The 19,119-nt window shown below is 39.8% G+C and overlaps 1 protein-coding gene across 4 annotated transcripts in view; it reads right to left on the reverse strand.

Annotated features, from left to right (window-relative positions):
• The window catches only part of ARID2 (AT-rich interaction domain 2), a 191,671-nt gene that overhangs the window by 70,656 nt on the left and 101,896 nt on the right, over positions 1-19,119 (reverse strand). For all 4 annotated transcript variants that reach the window (XM_043494343.1, XM_043494338.1, XM_038405654.2 and 1 more), the window contains 6 exons: positions 8,336-8,402; positions 8,001-8,251; positions 6,712-6,808; positions 6,418-6,627; positions 5,030-5,194; positions 884-959 (listed from right to left, as the gene is read on the reverse strand). In XM_043494343.1, the coding sequence (XP_043350278.1) occupies positions 884-959; positions 5,030-5,194; positions 6,418-6,627; positions 6,712-6,808; positions 8,001-8,251; positions 8,336-8,402 (866 nt within the window). The remainder of the gene's footprint in view (positions 1-883; positions 960-5,029; positions 5,195-6,417; positions 6,628-6,711; positions 6,809-8,000; positions 8,252-8,335; positions 8,403-19,119) is intronic.

Genomic DNA, 19,119 nt, shown 5'->3' on the forward strand with positions numbered 1-19,119 from the left:
AACTATATCAATAAGTATCTAAGCTCAGAGTCTCATCATATGTTAGCATCAACTAGCAAAAACTTACATTAATGATAGCTCACACAGAGCACAATATAAGTGTCTAATTACAAGCAGGAGCAGAGGAGGCAAATCAGTTGACCAGCTAGGATCTACACAGGAACTACTCCTGTGCAGTCAAAATCTTTGCTTAACTTGTAAGTGAAATGACAGACTTTCAGTGTAGAACCACTCTGCTTCTTGTAAAATGCTCCCTACTTCACTGTAAAGACATTTGTGTATAGATGAATATCTGAATCAATTCAATAACTAGATCCATCTTGTGAACGTATTAACCCATATCATTTTTGAGAGGGAAGCGGGGAGTGCTGGAAGTAGAAGAGTTTCAGGAACTGATCAACCCAAGACTTAGAATTTGAGCAGACACAAGTATAGGTCAACACCAGTTTGAGGAATCTCCCTAGCCCTACTTGAGAGCTACAAGTTGGGTATCAATTCTTTAGACTATTGGATGTACAAACATACATTATAACTAGTAAAAATATTAAAGCAAGTATGGGGCAGGGGGGTCAGAGAAAAAAAGGTCTTTCATCTTCCCTGGGTTGCTTGAGTCTCCCACTGATGAAATCCCAGCCTTCCAGAAATCTAGTTTCAAAATTTGAGAAACACTTTCTTGTATAGCTACAGTAGCACAAGATGAAAATACTGTTCAGTTAGATAATGCTGCTCTACAGTTTTAGAGCAAGATTAGATTTATAATTGAATTAAATTATATTCTAAGAAAGAGAAAACAACTAGTTTGAAGTATCATGTCAAGTGGCTAATATTTTGTGTTGTTTTTCTTCTTCCTCAAGAAAGTATTTGAATGGAACTGTATACTTACCACTGGCATGCAAATTTCTCACTGTCTATTTCTACTATTCCTGGTGGTGGAGCAACATGCTGTGCTGCTCTTGATGCTGTGGAAAAGGAAATAAAAAGATAAATTTGCTGACATATAATGATGATTCTTCCTATAAAATTGAACATCTCAGGCAACACAAAGGATCATCTGAAGTTCAGTGGTTTCAAATTTGTTTCATATTTTTGAGAGCTCTCTCCTCACTCTTCTCCCAAAGAAGTTCATTTTGACAAAATTAAATGTTAGGATTAATTAATTACTTACATCTACAGAGAGATTCATAGACACAATGTATAACTACATACATTTTAAGAACTCCCCACATCCATGTCTTAAAAGGCAATAGCTTATTTATTATTGAATGATCAGATTTGCTTTAAATCAACTCTGTTTAAATGCATGCCAAGTTGTTTCAAAGATGTAATGAGATGTGTGTGAGGACATGTCTCCGGCAAGGTTGTTAGCCACTAGTGTAACTGTATTAGTGCAAACCGCTAGACTAAATGTACTGCACTAGTATAAACCATGACTTGCACACCTGGCGTGAAACTGGTTTTATGATAGGATGGAATGGAGGAATAGGAACCACCAGAGCCATGGACAGTAAGAAGGAACTGAGAAACAAGTTGGTCCACTTCACCCTTCTTCCCCGGGAGGAGGATATGTCCAGGGTATGAGGCCAGGTGCCCATTGACACTGATGGCCAAATACTTCTGATCTCAAGTTCATGAGGCACATGAGCACCAACATACAGACACATACATATAGACAATCACTCAAAGAAGAAATTTTGCTTTTTCTCAAGCTTGGTTGACCCCTCTGTCTTAGCTCCTCAATTCTTCCTGCCTGCACAAATATTCTAGCCGCTTATATCCCAGCGTGGAACTAGTAAGAATCAACTTGAGTTGACCTTAAAGTAATAAAAATTGACTGCATCTTTATGCAAGATTCAAGCATATGACATCAAGATGCTTCAACAGAATAGCAATGTACTCTTGTCCAAGGGTGTTGAATCCTGCCATGTTACTTAATTCTCTTTATAAAAAATGAATTACACTTTCAAATAGGAGACCTAGCCCTGGTAATCCATGCCATCATCATCTCTGTGCTGAACTACTGCAATGATTTGACCACAAAGGCCACACAGAAGCTGCAACTACTGCAAGATGCAGCAGCCTGCCCATGCAGCCGTTTCACAGGCAGTCCTGTAAACCGGTGTTACACTGGTGATCAATGACCTGCAATAGGTCTACACAGAGTTCTGTATCTGCTTCAAGGTCTTGGCACGAACCTTTAAAGACCTTGACATGCTAGGACCTAGTTACCGTAAATCTCTATCTTCCTGTCTAGCACTCCCATTTATGATTAATAGGAATCATACAGCTGATGCAAACAATCAGCGACGTGTAATTCTCAATGGTGGTCGCTTAGCTGTAGTATTCATTCCCTATCATTATTCAGAATACTGAGATGATCTGGGAACAAATAAGGTTTTCCCAACTATTCTCCCTTAATCTATTTTTCAGTTGATGTGCATCCTAGGTGAGGGGGGGATGTGCGCTCATGCACCATGTGCGCAAGCACTTCTTTGCTTAAGGAAAATGCTAAAACATGCTCAGGGCACCAATTTCAAAATAATAGTAAGTTTAGTATTTCTGAAATAATTTTTTTCCAAATATTAAAATCACGTTCCTCATTGAGGATTATGTTTGAACTTTTAAATAAAAATGCTTTCAAGTTTTCTGAACACATGAAAGTCTCAGTTGTTCTTTAAAAGAAGGCAAGCAACTTGCAACCACTTAAAATTAAATTGGATCAGCTGCTTAAGTTAACTTAAAAACAAAACAAAAAAACACGTTCAAGAGCAGACCAAGCTTGGAAAGTTTTCAAAGGGCAAACTTTTGAAAAAGTTACAAATCATGGGAAAAAGAGGACTACAGAATGAAATGTAAAACAACTACTAATGCTGCCTTAAGATATGTTTTGTGAGTAACACAAATACTAAGATTTTAGTTTGCAGTGGGAAATTATTATTTTGTAGAATGAAAATGTGACTGATACTGGGATATAATTATCTCATCCTTCAATGCTTTCCACATTAATTTAACTCTTTCAACTCAAACCACTAGGTCACCTGGTTCAGTATCATGCAGGTATTTCAGTATAGTCCTATTAGAGTCAAACAAGATCCATTAAATAAAAAAGCAGTAACTAAAAAATAAAGTTGTACATGAATGCTTACACTATTTACATGATTAATACAATTTACTCCAGTAACTTGCTTTACAGAGGTGCAGCACACCTATATATGGAGTTTGCTCCTGTGTAACTACACCAATATAGTCATATCAAAGCAAAATTCTCTAACGTGGGCAAGGCCTTCAATCGGCTAGCAAAAAATTTGTCAAGATTTTATGGCTCATACTTTTCTGGAGTCAAGTCACTGTGAACTGCAATGTTTTATAAAAATGGTTTTGAGAAGAAGAATCTGATTAACTGAGAAAGGTTCTGGATGAGTGGGTAATCCAACAAACCACAATGTCTATTAAGTCCAAGAGGGAAAGGGAAAAAATACTAGGGAAAAAACCTAAGTTTATATTTAGTCACAGAAATGAAACGGAAGTACTAGAGTCTTTGAGTCTGATCCTGACTTGAATGGGAGTTGCAGCTCACCAACATGTCTCAGGTTTACACCCTTTAGGAGCTTCCAGGAACCACACAAAGGCAGTATGGGCCTTTAAGAAGTGGTACTTTAAGTATTGAGGGGGAAAAACTGGGGGGGGGAGGGGTAGTGGGGTTGGATTTTTTTTTTTGGCAGGGAAGGGAAGGAGGGAGTTTTTAAATTTGAACATTTTTTTAAAAATAATAATTTTTTTAAAAGCAGCAACTTATGTCAAGATGTGTATTAGTTATTTCAAAGATCTACACTTTTCAAATGGCTGAAAGCACCTGACTCTTGGGTCTCCAGTATGAGCCAAATCCTGCAGATTTTACTTTCACTGAAGTTATAGGAGTGAGGGCAGCAGGACTGGGACCAGCAAGTACATGCTTGATTGTATTATCAGTTGTTTAATTAATGAGAGTGACATTTACATTTGGATTGGATGAGTCACTGTAGATGCCATGATCCAACCATGCCCATAACTTTCTTGATATGCAATGTATACCTGTGAAAAGCACCAAAATAGACATTTTTCTCCTATATTTGCTATAAGAGGAATCACATAGGTCAGCAGAATGTAATTTTGTATATGAATTTAACAAAAAAATTTCTTGTTGAAAACCCTGTGTGTGCACGTCAAAAGATACCAAATATCTAGAGTGTAATTTTGACCCTACTAAAGTCAAAGAGTGCTTTATCATTCACTTCAATAGGGCCAGGATTTTGTTCTGAAAATAGATTTTCTACAACTAAACAATATCAACAATATCAAGTACTCTCTGAGGTTCCAATGACCTCAACAAAGGATGAATTTTCCTTTAAGTTTTAATTGCAGTTGTTAAACTTTGGCTCATATCACAAATGAAATGTTTAGTGGCTTCAATGCAGTCATGAGAATTTTTTTTTATCTTCATTTCTATGATTCCATTAGATCTGGTAGCCCATTCTCCTAGAATTTGACCCAAACACTAACTGAGAACATATTTTACACACTGCCACCTACTTACTATTCACACAGAATATAACACAAAATGGACTTGCTACTCCTCTGTGAGTTGTAGATATTTTGTTGGCATGCAAATGAACAGGTTAATTTTAAATAAAAATGTGTAACATTTTCATTGTGTACATTTTCAAGATTGACAGCGTTGAAAAATGTTAAGAGTCTTTCCATGTTACTTCAGAGTGTTTTCATGTAATGACTAATATTGTTCCAAATATTTATTCAATTAGAAAGAGAAAAAGATTAACTTAACATCCATTTTGCCAGCAACAATACTAAAAATATGCATGTCTGATTTGACATATTGAAGCAGAAGTAAATCATTAAATTACACACAGCTACATAACTATACATATGCATGCAATTATATAGCTACAAATAGAAAAACAGATGGACAGTCACATATGCTATAAAGAATGTTCTACAGAAATACAAAAGGATGTTCTCCTACAATAGCACTAACCTGGGACAGCTGTTGCATGGGCCTGTGAGGAAACATGCTCCACCGCCTGTGGCCTGATTTCAGATACTTGATGGTTGGAGCTCTGATGTTCAATGAGTTTTACAGCAGTAAGTGCATCAGGTCCAAACATCTGGATGTCCATAGAAACCAGACATACTAATGTATCTAAAACATTAAACGCAAAACCAATAACAATATTACAACAAAACAAATATGAGTGTTTGGTACTGAACAAACTGATTTGAATTAAACTGACACTTGCTGAAAGAAAAACAAACCCTCACATATTTCTGTGGATTTCTACATAGTATTTTTCATGGCATATAAAGCCGATATATAATGCAAAATCCTGACCTGCTTTGGTCTCTATTTTCATTAATACTCTGAGAAAACAAAAATTCAGTTATGTAAATATACAGCAACAATATGCACATAATATATAGTAACTCCCCACTTAACGTCCTCTCGCTTAACATTGTTTCGATCTTACATCCCTGCTCCATTACAGAACATACTCCATTTAAAGCTGTGCAATACTTCGATATAATGTCGTTTGGCTGCCTGTACACAGCCCCGCTATCAGCTCCCCTATACCCCTCCCACAGTGCCTCCCACCAGCCGACAGACCACGTGGATCAGCACCTTCCCCTTCCTCCCCCCGTCTCCTGCCCGCAGCAATTAGCTGCCTTGCGGCGTTCAGGAGGGAGGGGGAAGGAGTGCAGGCAGGAGGCAGGGGAGGGAGCGGGATCCTGAACTCCATGTCCTTGCTCCTCCCCCCTCCCTCCTGAATGCCACAAGCCAGCTGATTGCCGCGGGCAGGAGGCAGGGGAGGGAGGGTGGAGGACTGAGGACACGGTGTGCAGAGTAAGGGGGGGGGGGAGAAGAGGCGAGTTAAGGGTCGGGGCTTGGGGGAAGGGGTGAAGTGGGAGGGCCGAGGGTTGAGCCTCCCCCTCCCTCCAATGCTTGCTAAGTAGAGAAAGCTGCCATTGCTGCTGCACAACGTGCTTCTCCTAGTCTACAGCATCTTCAGCCTCCTTGCCTGCCTCATTGTCTCCAGTGCCAGTGGTCTGTGCCTGTGTGGGGTAAAGCGGGGGCACCTCCCAACTATAGTGCTGTACTGTATGGGAAAAAAAAAATTTCCCTGGAACCTAACCCCCCCATTTACATTCATTCTTATAGGGAAATTGGATTCGCTTAACATCGTTTCACTTAAAGTCACATTTTTCAGGAACATAACTACAACGTTAAGTGAGGAGTTACTGTACAAATACATACATTCTCTAAACTCTGACAAAGTAAAATTTTTGAATCTCTGAATGTGACACTGTGTCAATTCTTTTTCCTCAACAAATAAACTAATATGAGATTTTGTTTTGCTTCTTCCTCACCTATGCTCTTGTCTACTTTAGCAATCTTTGTGCAGGCCACTTCTCCCATTTCTGTGAGCATGTATAACACTTCGAGTGCTGAGATTACAAGCAGCACATCTGGCAAAGTGAGATGACATATTATCTCTTTGTAGGATTCTTGATCCACATATTCACAAATTAATACACCATTATCTTCAGCTTTACAAAGATTCCCCAAGATTTCCATGCCTGAAAAACAAATATAGAATAGTATTAAACAGCCAAAAATCATTCTCTTACTGTTTACAAAAAATTAGCAGTCTAAGACCTTACCTCTCATTTTTAAGAATCTATCCCTTGCCATTAGGCATTTTGTAACAGTGTGAAACATTAGATGAGTAGTTTTGAAATCAACAGGGTCCAACAGAAGCTGAGAGAAGGGAAAAAACATTATTTAAGCTGCAGTACATGTTGTACATACAGTCATAATAGTTACAGTTCTTAAATTTCCATACCAAATTCAATGCTCAAAAGTCTTTATATGTTGGAATATGTTGTCACTTCTGTGAGCATGCAAGACTGTGCTTTAAATGCCTAGAGTTCTTAATTATTATTTTTTAAATTGCATTAATCCTTTTCTCTTCTGAAGTATTTGGGACGAGGCTCTAAATTTCTCTTTTTTCTTTGAGTCTTTAAAGTAAGGAAAATAACTGAATTCCTAGGCTGTCATCAGGATGGATATGAATGTTTTCCTGAGCCTTGCGAAACAGTAGCAGTGATTAGGGATGAATTTCCCCCTACGGCTTTCACTATCCTTTGTCCTGTTTGTACAGCACCTAGCACAATGGGGTCCTGGTCCATGACTTGGGTCCCTAGGCACTATGGTGAATACTGCTACTACTACCACCACTATTGCATTCTCAAAGGCCCTCCCACACACACCAAGACCATGCAGATATCCATGAAAACACCATCCTAGTCAGAGTTCTATCAGTAGCTGAGCACTATTTACTGCTATTTATTCATTACAGGATTTCAATATATACACAATATCAAACTTTATATTTATCAGTGGTGTATAATGCCATAAAATGGATTGAGTTGGCCTGTTACTGTTTCTTCTTACATCTAAATATCTTTGAAAAGAAAAAGTCTCCCTCACTGATGATATACCCATGTGTATGTGACCTTCCCGAAGTCCCCCTGGTTTTCTCATAGTCATTATTATAAACAGGGTATTGATCCCTATTATCTGGTGACACAGGAATTCTTGTACTGTCATAGTGGAGTTATGATTTATAAAAGTATAACCTGTATGAATATTTTTCATTTTTAAAGTAATTCCCCGGTGCCCTGGAGTTTCAATTGAAAATCATAGATGATTTGAAGGATCACATGCCCCCCATACAACTCCATTCTCTCACATGACTGTGCTTAGGCAAATTGGGGGCCCCATTCTACATCTGATTCCTAGCCTCGTACATTCTGTTGAAATCTATTATTTGCAAATTCAAAGCTTTTATTCACTACTACTTCAAATAAACCCACAAAAAATAATTAAATTTAAGACATCAGTCAAGCTACTTAATACTAAAGTAGCTCCTTCTCCAAAGTATATTTACCTCTGCTGCAATATTTCCTAGTGTGTCAAGCCCCAATTGTCTTAGAGAAATAAAATGACTATGAGCAGAGAGTAGCAGGAATCGAAGACAGGTACGATTAGCTGCCAAAAGTTTAACGTTTCCCTCCTCGAAAGAAAGATTTCGCAATATCACTGCAATCTGAAGTACCCGCTGCCCTTCAATATCATTAATGCCCAACTTGCGAGGTGGATGAAATAAGGATTCCCATATCCATTCTTCTGATGGAACATCTACAAAAGAAAAATATCAACTTTAGCTATTCCTTTTCTATATTTACCAGAACTTATCTTATCAGTTTATTCAAGACATCTTACCTTGAGATTTGTTTCTGTCAGAAATGAGGTCACGTACTTCATTATCCTCGACAATATCCTTCCAAAACTGGGAACAGAATAAAAAGTAAAACTAAATTTCTAAAGTGTGATGTTTCATTTAAAAACACATTTGTTTTCTCTTCCGCCTCCTTAAAATATTCACAAATGGTTATGGATGTGTGGCTAGTCCGACTACAGTCAAGATTAATCATATGCTCAAGGATATGCAGGATCAAGCTCATAAGCTAATAAAATATATAGGAATCACTTAATTCACTACTAAAATACAGCTGTCTCTTAGGTGAAATGCAACAGCTTTATCATCACAGAGTAAAACCCAGGAAACAATTTAGGACAAGAAATGAAAAATATTAAAGCCAGATTAATTATAGGAGAATTTTTGGTACACAGCATAATTACCCAAACTAGACTGTGACCATAATACTAAGGTCCATACCCCTACCCTCTTGAAAATGCTATGGTTTGTTATGTTTACCTGGATTGAAGAAGGGTTTGCACACTAAACACATCTAAAGTGCTTTATACAAATATTCAGTAAGTTTCTACGACAGGCCAGAAGCTCAGTTTTATGTCACATTTGAAAGATGCCATCTCGTGCTGAACAATGCCTCCAAATATCACACTGGGCACTTTGACACAGGAGTTTTACCTCTCATTTGAACAGCTTGAATTATTGAAATTAAAGAGACAGACCGGATTTAGAGCAAATTCAAACTTTATAGTGCTGTGGAACAAAAAGGTTTCTCATTCGAAGGCAATTTCTCTTCTTAATCCTGATGCTATCAACAATATTCACAGAAGTGTGAGGGTATGTCTACACTGGCAGAGTTACATCGCCATCAGTTACAGTGCCACTCAGAGAGTGCAGAAGGGAAACCGCTGTTGTGTGTTCACACTGTCAGCTACCTGTGCAATAGCGTGTTCACTCTTGTGGCACTTGCATCAGTATTCAGAGTGGTGCACTCTGGGCAGCTATCCCACAGAGCATCTCTTCCTCTTCTGCCGCTAAGAGTTGTGGGAAGGCAGAGGGGGTCGCGGGGCATCCGGGGTCCTGTCCCAATGCCCCGTGATGCATTGATTCGTATCCCAGCAATCCCTGTGCTTCCGTCCACATTTGGTGCCATCTTTCAACAGTTTGTGTACTGCACGCTCTGCCTCTTTGGTCTGCAAAAATGGATCCCATACCGATGACCAATATGCTGCTCACTCTCACTAACATGTCACAAGTGGCAGTGGAGTTATACCTTCAACTACAAAGGCAAGAGGAGTTTGACATTGATCTCGCCATGCGTAGTATCTAAGACACAAGATTGCTTTGGCATTCATGGAGGTGCTGACCACAGCGGAACACTGCTTTTGGGCTCAGGAAAAAAGCAGTGGGTGGTGGGATCACATTGTCATGCATGTCTAGGATGACGAGCAGCGGCTGCAGAACTTTTGGATGAGGAAAGCCACATTCATGGAACTGTGTGATGAGCTTGTCCCAGCCCTGTGGTACAAGGACACGAGAATGAGAGCTGACCTGTCGTTGGAGAAGCACAAGGCGATTGCACTGTGGAAGCTGGCTACTCCAGACTGCTACTAATCGGTCACTACCAGTTTGGAGTGGGAAAGTCGACCATTGGACTCATGTTGACGGAAGAGTGCCAGGCCATTAATCGCATCCTGCTCCAAAAGACCGTGACTCTGGGCAACGTGCGTGATATTGTGAAAGGCTTTGCACAAATGGGCTTCCCTAACTGCGGAGGGGCGATAGGTGGCATGCATATTCCAATTCTGGCACCAGACCACCTAGCTACTGAGTACATTAATCGGAAGAGGTATTTTTCTATGGTTCTCCAAGTGCTTGTAGATCACTGTGGGCGTTTCACCAATATTAACTCAGGCTGGTCAGGAAAGGTGCATGACTCGCGCATCTTTCGGAACACTGGCCTGTTCAGGAAGCTGCAAGCAGGGACCTTCTTCCCGGACCAGAAGATCACCATAGGGGAAGTCAAAATGCCCATTGTGATCCTGGGAGACCCTGCCTACCCCTTAATGCCGTGGCTTATGAAGCTATAGATGGGGCACCTTGACAGCAGCAAGGAGCGGTTAAACAACAGGCTGAGCAAGTGCTGAATGACTGTTGAGTGAGCTTTTGGCTGTTTAAAGTCCACAGGTGCTGCCTATATGGGAGGCTGGACCTGGCCGATGACAATATTCCTATGCTTATAGCCGCAAGCTGTATGCTCCATAATATTTGTGAAGGGAATGGTGAAAGCTTCACTCAGGGCTGGACCACTGAGGCTCAGCGACTGGAGGCTGAATTTCAACAGCCAGAGACCAAGGCTATTAGAGGGGTGCAGTGCGGGGCCATAAGGACCAGGGATGCCTTGAGGCAGCAATCTGAAGCTGAAAGCCACTAATATTTGTTGCTGTGCTTGGGAGCGCAGTGCCTGTAATGTTAGGAGGTGATTGTGATTGGTGCAGACGATGCACTATGAAGGTTTAAGAAAATTGCCTGTTGCTTTGCAGGGCTCTGTTTGCTTTCAATTGATTGAATAAAGATTACTTTCAAACCAAAACAATTCTTTTATTAAAAAACAACATCCTGAGGAGAGAGACAAACAAAAAAACACATCAGCACTGTGTGGGGTGGGCAAAGGAAGGATCCCAGGAAAAGGTGGGATCCTGGGATAGTTAAAGATTTGTGTAAGTCCATGTATCATATGCAACTTGAAATCCCTACAAGCTGCATGGACACTTTGAAAGACACCATAATAGAGGCTCAACTTAAATGTATATCCCAAATTAAAAAACACAGTAAAAGAAATATAAGAGAGCCACTGTGGCTTAACAACCATGTAAAAGAAGCAGTGAGATATAAAAAGGAATCTTTTAAAAAGTGGAAGTCAAATCCTAGTGAGGTAAATAGAAAGGAGCATAAACACTGCCAAATTAAATGTAAAAATGTAATAAGAAAAGCCAAAAAGGAGTTTGAAGAACAGCGAGCCAAAAATTCAAAAGGTAATAACAGAATGTTTTTTAAGTACATCAGAAGCAGTAAGCCTGCTAAACAACCAGTGGGGCCCCTGAAAGATCGAGATTCAAAAGGAGCACTTAAAGACGATAAAGTCATCGCAGAGAAACTAAATGAATTCTTTGCTTCAGTCTTCACGGCTAAGGATGTTAAGGAGAGTCCCAAACCTGAGCTGTCTTTTGTAGGTGACAAATCTGAGGAATTGTCACAGATTGAAGTATCACTAGAGGAGGTTTTGGAATTAATTGAGAAACTTAACAGTAACAAGTCACTGGGACCAGATGGCATTCACCCAAGAGTTTTGAAAGAACTCAAATGTGAAATTGCGGAACCATCAACTATGGTTTGTAACCTGTCCTTTAAATCAACTACTGTACCCAATGACTGGAAGATAGCTAATGTAACGCCAATATTTAAGAAGGGCTCTAGAGATGATCCTGGCAATTACAGACCGGTAAGTCTAATGTGAGTACCCGGCAAATTAGTTGAAACAATAGTAAAGAATGACAGGTTTCAGAGTAGCAGCCGTGTAAATCTGTATCCGCAAAAAGAAAAGGAGTACTTGTGGCACCTTAGAGACTAACAAATTTATTTGAGCATAAGCTTTCGTGAGCTATAGCTCACTTCATCAGATGCATGCAGTGGAAAATACAGCAGGGAGATTTTATATACCCAGAGAACATGACACAATGGGTGTTACCATACACACTGTAACGAGAGTGATCAGGTAAGGTGAGCTATTACCAGCAGGAGAGAAAAAAACCTTTTGTAGTGATAATCAAGGTGGGCCATTTCTAGCAGTTGACAAGAACGTCTGAGGAACACTAGGGGGAAAAATAAACATGGGGAAATAGTTTTACTTTGTGTAATGACACATCCACTCACAGCCTTTATTCAAGCCTAATTTAATGGTGTCCAGTTTACAAATTAATTCCAATTCAGCAGTCTCTCGTTAGGGTCTGTTTTTGAAGTTTTTTTGTTGTAATATTGTGACTCTTAGGTCTGTAATCGAGTGACCAAAGAGATTGAAGTGTTCTCCGACTGGTTTTTGAATGTTATAATTCTTGACGTCTGATTTGTGTCCATTTATTCTTTTACGTAGAGACTGTCTGGTTTGGCCAATGTACATGGCAGAGGGGCATTGCTAGCACATATCACATTGGTAGATGTGCAGGTGAACGAGCCTCTGATAGTGTGGCTGATGTGATTAGGCCCTGTGTTGGTGTCCCCTGAATAGATATGTGGACACAGTTGGCAATGGGCTTTGTTGCAAGGATAGGTTCCTGGGTTAGTGTTTTTGTTGTGTGGTGTGTAGTTGCTGGTGAGTATTTGCTTCAGGTTGGGGGGGCTGTCTGTAAGCAAGGACTGGCCTTGTAAAAGAATAAAATTGTAAAAGAAAGAATAAAATTGTCAGACACATAGAAGAACATAAATTGTTGTGCAAAAGTCAACATGGTTTCTGTAAAGGGAGATCATGTCTTACTAATCTAATAGAGTTCTTTGAGAGGGTCAATAAATATGTGGACAAGGGGGATCCAGTGGACACAGTGTACTTAGATTTCCAGAAAGCTTTTGACAAGGTCCTTCATCAAAGGCTCTTATGTAAATTTAGTTGTCATGGGATAAAAGGGAAGATTCTTTCATGGATTGAGAACTGGTTAAAAGACAGGGAACAAAGGGTAGGAAAAATTGGTAAATTCTCAGAATGTTCCCCAAGGGTCAGTCCTAGGACCAATCCTATTCAACCTATTCATAAATGCTCTGGAGAAAGGGGTAAACAGCGAAGTGGCAATGACGATACTAAACTGCTCAAGATAGTTAAGACCAAAGCAGACTGTGAAGAACTTCAAAAGATCTCACAAAACTAAGTGACTGGACAACAAAATGGCAAATGAATTTTAATATGGATACATGTAAGGTAATGCACATTGGAAAAAATAACCCCAACTATACTTGATGGGTCTAATTTAGCTACAACTAATCAGGAGAAAGATGTTGGAGTCATTGTGGATAGTTCTCTGAAGACATCCACGCAGTGTGCAATGGCAGCCAAAAAAGCAAACGGGATGTTAGGAATCATTAAAAAAGGGATAGAGAATAAGATGGAGAATATCTTATTGCCCTTATATAAATCCATGGTACGCCCACATCTTGAATACTGCGTACAGATGTGGTCCCCTCATCTCAAAAAAGATATACTGACATTAGAAAAGGTTCAGAAAAGGGCAACTAAAATGATTAGGGGTTTGGAATGGGTCCTATATGAGGAGAGTTAAAGAGGCTAAGACTTTTCAGCTTGGAAGAGAGGAGACTAAGGGAGACTAATATGATAGAGGTATATAAAATCATGAGTGATGTGGAGAAAGTGAATAAGGAGAAGTTATTTACTTGTTCCCATAACAATGGTTCTCCCCTGCCCCCAGTGACAGCAGAGTGGCGCAGGAAAGTTGCCCTTAATAGGGCAAGAAACAAAGCAGTTCTGCCAAAGAACCTGTGGCAGCAAATTGCCCAGTATCTCCATGAGAGTTTCGTGGAGATTTCTGAGGCAGATTCCTATGAAGTGAGGGAGTCCATCAACATCCTGTTCCGCCGTTCAGATTAGGCATGTGGTGGTACATGCATCATGCAGACACAAGCCTGCTTTCTGCAACCCTCTTGCCCCCAACAATTCCTTCAGCGATACCCAAAATCAAAGCCACTTACCAGGGGCTTCCTCTCCTGTTTGCGCTTCACCAAGATCCGACAGCTGTGACTGGCTAGCCTCCTCCGGGGTAGAGAAGAGCTCCTGGCTGCATGCATCTCTGACCTCTGAGTCAACCTCTGCCTCTGGGTCCCCCTCCTCATCCAAGATTTCCTCCTCCTAGCTCGGTCCACTCTCAACTGGCACGTGAGCGACCAAAACATCCACAGTGGACTTCGCAGTGGAGGTGGGGTCGCCACCATCTACAGCTCTCTGTAGAACCGGCGGCTCATGGGCGCAGCACCATTGCGGCAATTTGCCTCCTACGCCTTGTGGTACACATTCTGCAGCTCCTTCCCTTTGACCCTTCACTGCAGTGTGTCCCGGTTATGGCCCCTTTCTGTCATGCATCGTGAAATCTGTCCATAGGTATCATAATTCCTATGGCTGGAGCACAGCTGAGACTGAACAGCCTCCTTTTCCCATATGCTGATGAGGTCCAGCAGCTCGGCATTGCTTCAAACAGAGGATCACCTGGTGCATGGAACAGGCATGGTCGCCTAGAAAGATGCGCTGAGACCACTGCACGTGTCACTGAACAAACAGGAAGGGGACTTTCAAAATTCCCAAGGAATTTAAGGGTGGGGCTCACGGTTGGTCACCTTCGGGCAGAGCAGTAGAGTTCAAACCAATGACCAGAGAGACGAGAACAGGCATTGTGGTACACCTACCAGATTGCCTTGAATTTCACTTGTCAATGCAATATTACCTTTTTGATATTACTCTATTGGAAAGTGATGAAGAGGGTAAACATGCAAATTTCACTGGTGATAACAAAAGGAAGATGATCTTAGAATCATGCCAGAGACTTATTCCTTTAAATTTCTCTAGTGTTTGTATTTCTAAAAACATGGAATAGGTGGTGTATCCTCAAATGCACATCTTCAATCTTAATTTGAAAGTCTTTGTAAGGCCCAGAGAACTAAGCCAATTAGGAATGCAGGGTTACTGCTGTTGCCAGTGCTCTTGCAGTGATACCCAAAATCATAAGATGCTCTCACAGTGCCATAGCATTAGTTAGACTGACTGTCCAACAATATGTTTTTGGTCTCTTTAAAATATTCAGGCTAAAATTCCCAAAGGAAGCACTCTCAGATTTAAAAACATGTATCTATCTAATGCAGTTGTGTAATTTGAAGTTATAGAAGCGTAGACTTTCTGCCCATCCTGGACTCTGTCATGAGGTATGGAACATGAGGACTTGGCAATTTGTTCTCTCTGCAGAAGCTGACATCAATGTCATCTTGGCATAGGCTTATTACAAAATACTAAAACTAACACTTGGTACAATTGATAAGCTTTTTAAAAATTATTTTTAACCACAGTAGGTACTGAAGTTGAGGCAAAATATCAATACATTGCAGGAGCAGGGCAGCCATAAGTAATGGGCAGTGCAATCTTAGCCTTTTGACAAGGGTATCAAATAACATCGGCATTTTCTCCTAAAACAATATCATTTTCAAATCCAACTTTTTCACCAATTAGCCCCATGTTCCTGGAACTGCCAAAAATCATTTGGTGGTGACACAGAAGGCATGATAACACTGTCATCGGGGGGCAATGATGATGGACTAATTCATCCACATGTTCTTCTTTATAATATGTATCTATAAATCCCCCAGTGCTGGCTAGAGGAAATATTAAACACCCCAAGGAAAGATCAGAGCTGTCTCTTGAGGTCATTTAAGTGAAGGACAATTTGCAGTAAAGCTCTCTGATGACTTCTTTAACTATGTTGCTACTATATAAAGGGCTTCATACCAGGATACAGGTAAAGCCAAAGATGAAGGCTCCTAGTGCTCTCAGAATAAGGAGAACAGTTGAAGTACATAGCCTGAAAGAGGTCTGTCTGATTCTAAAAACCCAGAATGAGGATGAAATTCACCTCAGTTGGGGCCTGAGCCAACCTTAAAGATGACACTTCAGAACCAAAGGAACATCTCTCTTAGATAAAGGAGGGTAGTGACAGACAACATGGGCTGTCAGGTCTAGTGAAACACTTTATTCTCCAGAACCGACTAAAGCAGGAGTGCCCTCTCAGAAGCTCAAGTGAGAGAGCCACAAAGGCACTAAGAGTCAAGGTTTCACCTGGACAGCCTATAAGAGCTGAGGCATCTGTTGTCAGAACAGAGGTATTAGGCACTCAAACTTATTAGGCATTTCACAACGTAGAATAATAGAATCATAGAAGATTAGGCTTGGAAGAGACCTCAGGAGGTCATCTAGTCCAACCACCTGCTCACAGCAGGACCAACCCCAACTAAATCATCCCAGCCAGGGCTTTGTCAAGCCAGGCCTTAAAAAGCTCTAAGGATGCAGATTCCACCACCTCACTAGGTAACCCATTCCAGTGCTTCGCCACCCTCCTAGTGAAATAGTGTTTCCTAATATCCAACCTAGACCTCCCCCACTGCAACGACAGACCATTGCTCCTTGTTCTGTCATCTGCCACCACTGAGAACAGCCTAGCTCCATCCCCTTTGGAACCCCCCTTCAGGTAGTTGAAGCCTGCTATCAAATCCCCCCTCATTCTTCTTTTCTGCAGACTAAATAAGCCCAGTTCCCTCAGTCTCTCCTCATAAGTCATGTGCCCCAGACCCCTAATCATTTTTGTTGCCCTCCACTGGACTCTTTCCAATTTGTCCACATCCTTTCTGTAGTGGAGGGCCCAAAACTGGACACAATACTCCAAATGTGGCCTCACCAGTGCCAAATAGAGGAGAATAATCACTTCCCTAGATCTGCTGGCAATGCTCCTACTAATGCAGCCCAATATGCTGTTAGCCTTCTTGGCAACAAGGGTAGACTGTTGACTCATATCCAGCTTCTTATCCACTGTAATCCTCACTGTAAACTTCTGACTTTCATATCCAAGGACTCATTCAACTCTGACTTTTAGCTGGATCAATAAACTTCAAATGCTTCATAGCTCACACTGTTCTCAAGGAAAAGATGTCAGTACCTCAATATCAACTAGCTCCACCTATGCCAAGCCTCTGGCTCTAGTAATGCTTGGAACTGAGCAATTTGCAAGACCTGATTTAAGAATCTTGGTCTTTGTCTAGATTAGGAAAAGAGGTTGAGATTAAATTGGGGTTAGCCACCACATTAGTACACCACAATGTGTATTACTTACTTACTTATTAACTGTCACTGTAGGAAACATGATAGGAGAAGTGAATTATGACCCTATCAAAATAAATATTTGCAACTGGCAGAACAAGTAATGGACAAACCAACATTTACAAAAGAAAACCTGAACAAGAGCAAGAAGAGAGCACAGATCTACGTAAGCACCATTTTGCTAATTTTAAAAAAGTATAAGCAATCCAAAAAAGAAAAGAACAAGTATGCAATCTCCTGCTCTTGCCAACACAATACATTTGTTGTGAGTCAACAGAACAACAGGGGAATTGGGACGTTAAAAAATACCTTAAATTTAAAAATACCGTCATTTTATATACCGAAGCATAGCTGCTACATGAAATAAATAACTTCCTGTGGTGGGATCAACCAACTGCTTAAAATAAGATTCTATGAAAAAAAATGGATTATTGGAATATATAGTTATTTTTAGATGTGGTATTAGTTTATGACATGCCTTCAAAAGTGCTTTACAGTAGTGTGGTACTATACACCATGTAACGTTTATAAATAGATCCTTGGAGCACATCCAAGTTTCTTATTAGTAAACCTTACTGCAACTATGCTGGTTCTACTTAACACCCAATTAAGAGAGTTTATTAAAACCATCTGTCTTAATATACTATAATTATTTAAGATAATGTAATTAACAAACATATGATAAATTATAATTCAATATAATTTCAAATGTTTACATATCTAGACATAGCATTTAATGTTGTTCTTCATTAACTATTACGCAGACTGCCTCAGTATTAGGGGATAGCAAAACAAGAGAAGCTAGCAACTTTTGAATAAAAATTTCCACATATAATATTTCTGGACATCTGTCTTTCAGAAAAGGTGAAGACAAAGATCACGAAGCACAATTTTTGACACTTAACCTTAGTATACTTTAACATACTTCCAAGTTCCAATCATAAAAAATAATGCTTATTTTCTTTATTCTCAATTTTATTCTTTTGGAAGAATCCATCTATTTGTATTTTAGCAATAATAAAAATGTAATGGTCACTACTGTTACCCAATTTGGCCCAACATCAAAGTTTTGTAAAAACTAGCTTAACACAATATACAAACATAAAAATTCCTCTGCCATGTTCGTAATGCAAATATTGCTGCATTCAGTTGACGTATTTAAAAAAAAAAAAAGAATTTGAGCAGAAACCAGACCATAAACTGAAGTGGAACTAACTAGTCTAATCGCCCCCCCCGCCGCCACCCATTTCTGTCACCTGGAAATAAACAGCAAAAATGAGCAAAATAAACCATATTTTAAAATTCTTCCAATTTGAATAATACAAGTTATTTGAAGCCTTCTTAAGGAAATCTGTTGTGTTATATTAACATGATAGAATCCCCTCAAGCAAACAATGAAATGTCAAATCCCTTTCAAATATACTATATTACACACTACCGAGCACCAAACAAATATTCACCTAGGACACAGAGGAAGTGTTTACACATAATAGAAGTGTAGCTAGAAGTAATTTTGCTACACATTAATATAGCACATCATGCCCTCTAGTGGAAAAAAACGTTGTGTGCAAACCTAGCTACTATAATGTAAACTCCTAATTGAATCAAAGTTGTCCAGAGCTTCCAGCATCCCTTAAACTTTCTCTAGAGTTCTAATGTTTCTGAATCACCAGCACATTTTCATAATCTATAATATTTCTTTGCTGATTCCAGTCCTTAATAACTCCAGCATTGTTTTCTCTTGACAAATAAGTTAAAGGGCTTAATTAAAAAAATTCTAGAATCTTTGTCTATTCTACAACCCACACTTCCTTTTTCCTAATGCTTTTTTTCCTGCTTCCAAGTTTTATCACAAATATCCTTGATTTAGTATCCTACTGT

Source organism: Dermochelys coriacea, chromosome 1, assembly GCF_009764565.3.
Source record: "Dermochelys coriacea isolate rDerCor1 chromosome 1, rDerCor1.pri.v4, whole genome shotgun sequence".
Classification (NCBI taxonomy): domain Eukaryota; kingdom Metazoa; phylum Chordata; order Testudines; family Dermochelyidae; genus Dermochelys; species Dermochelys coriacea.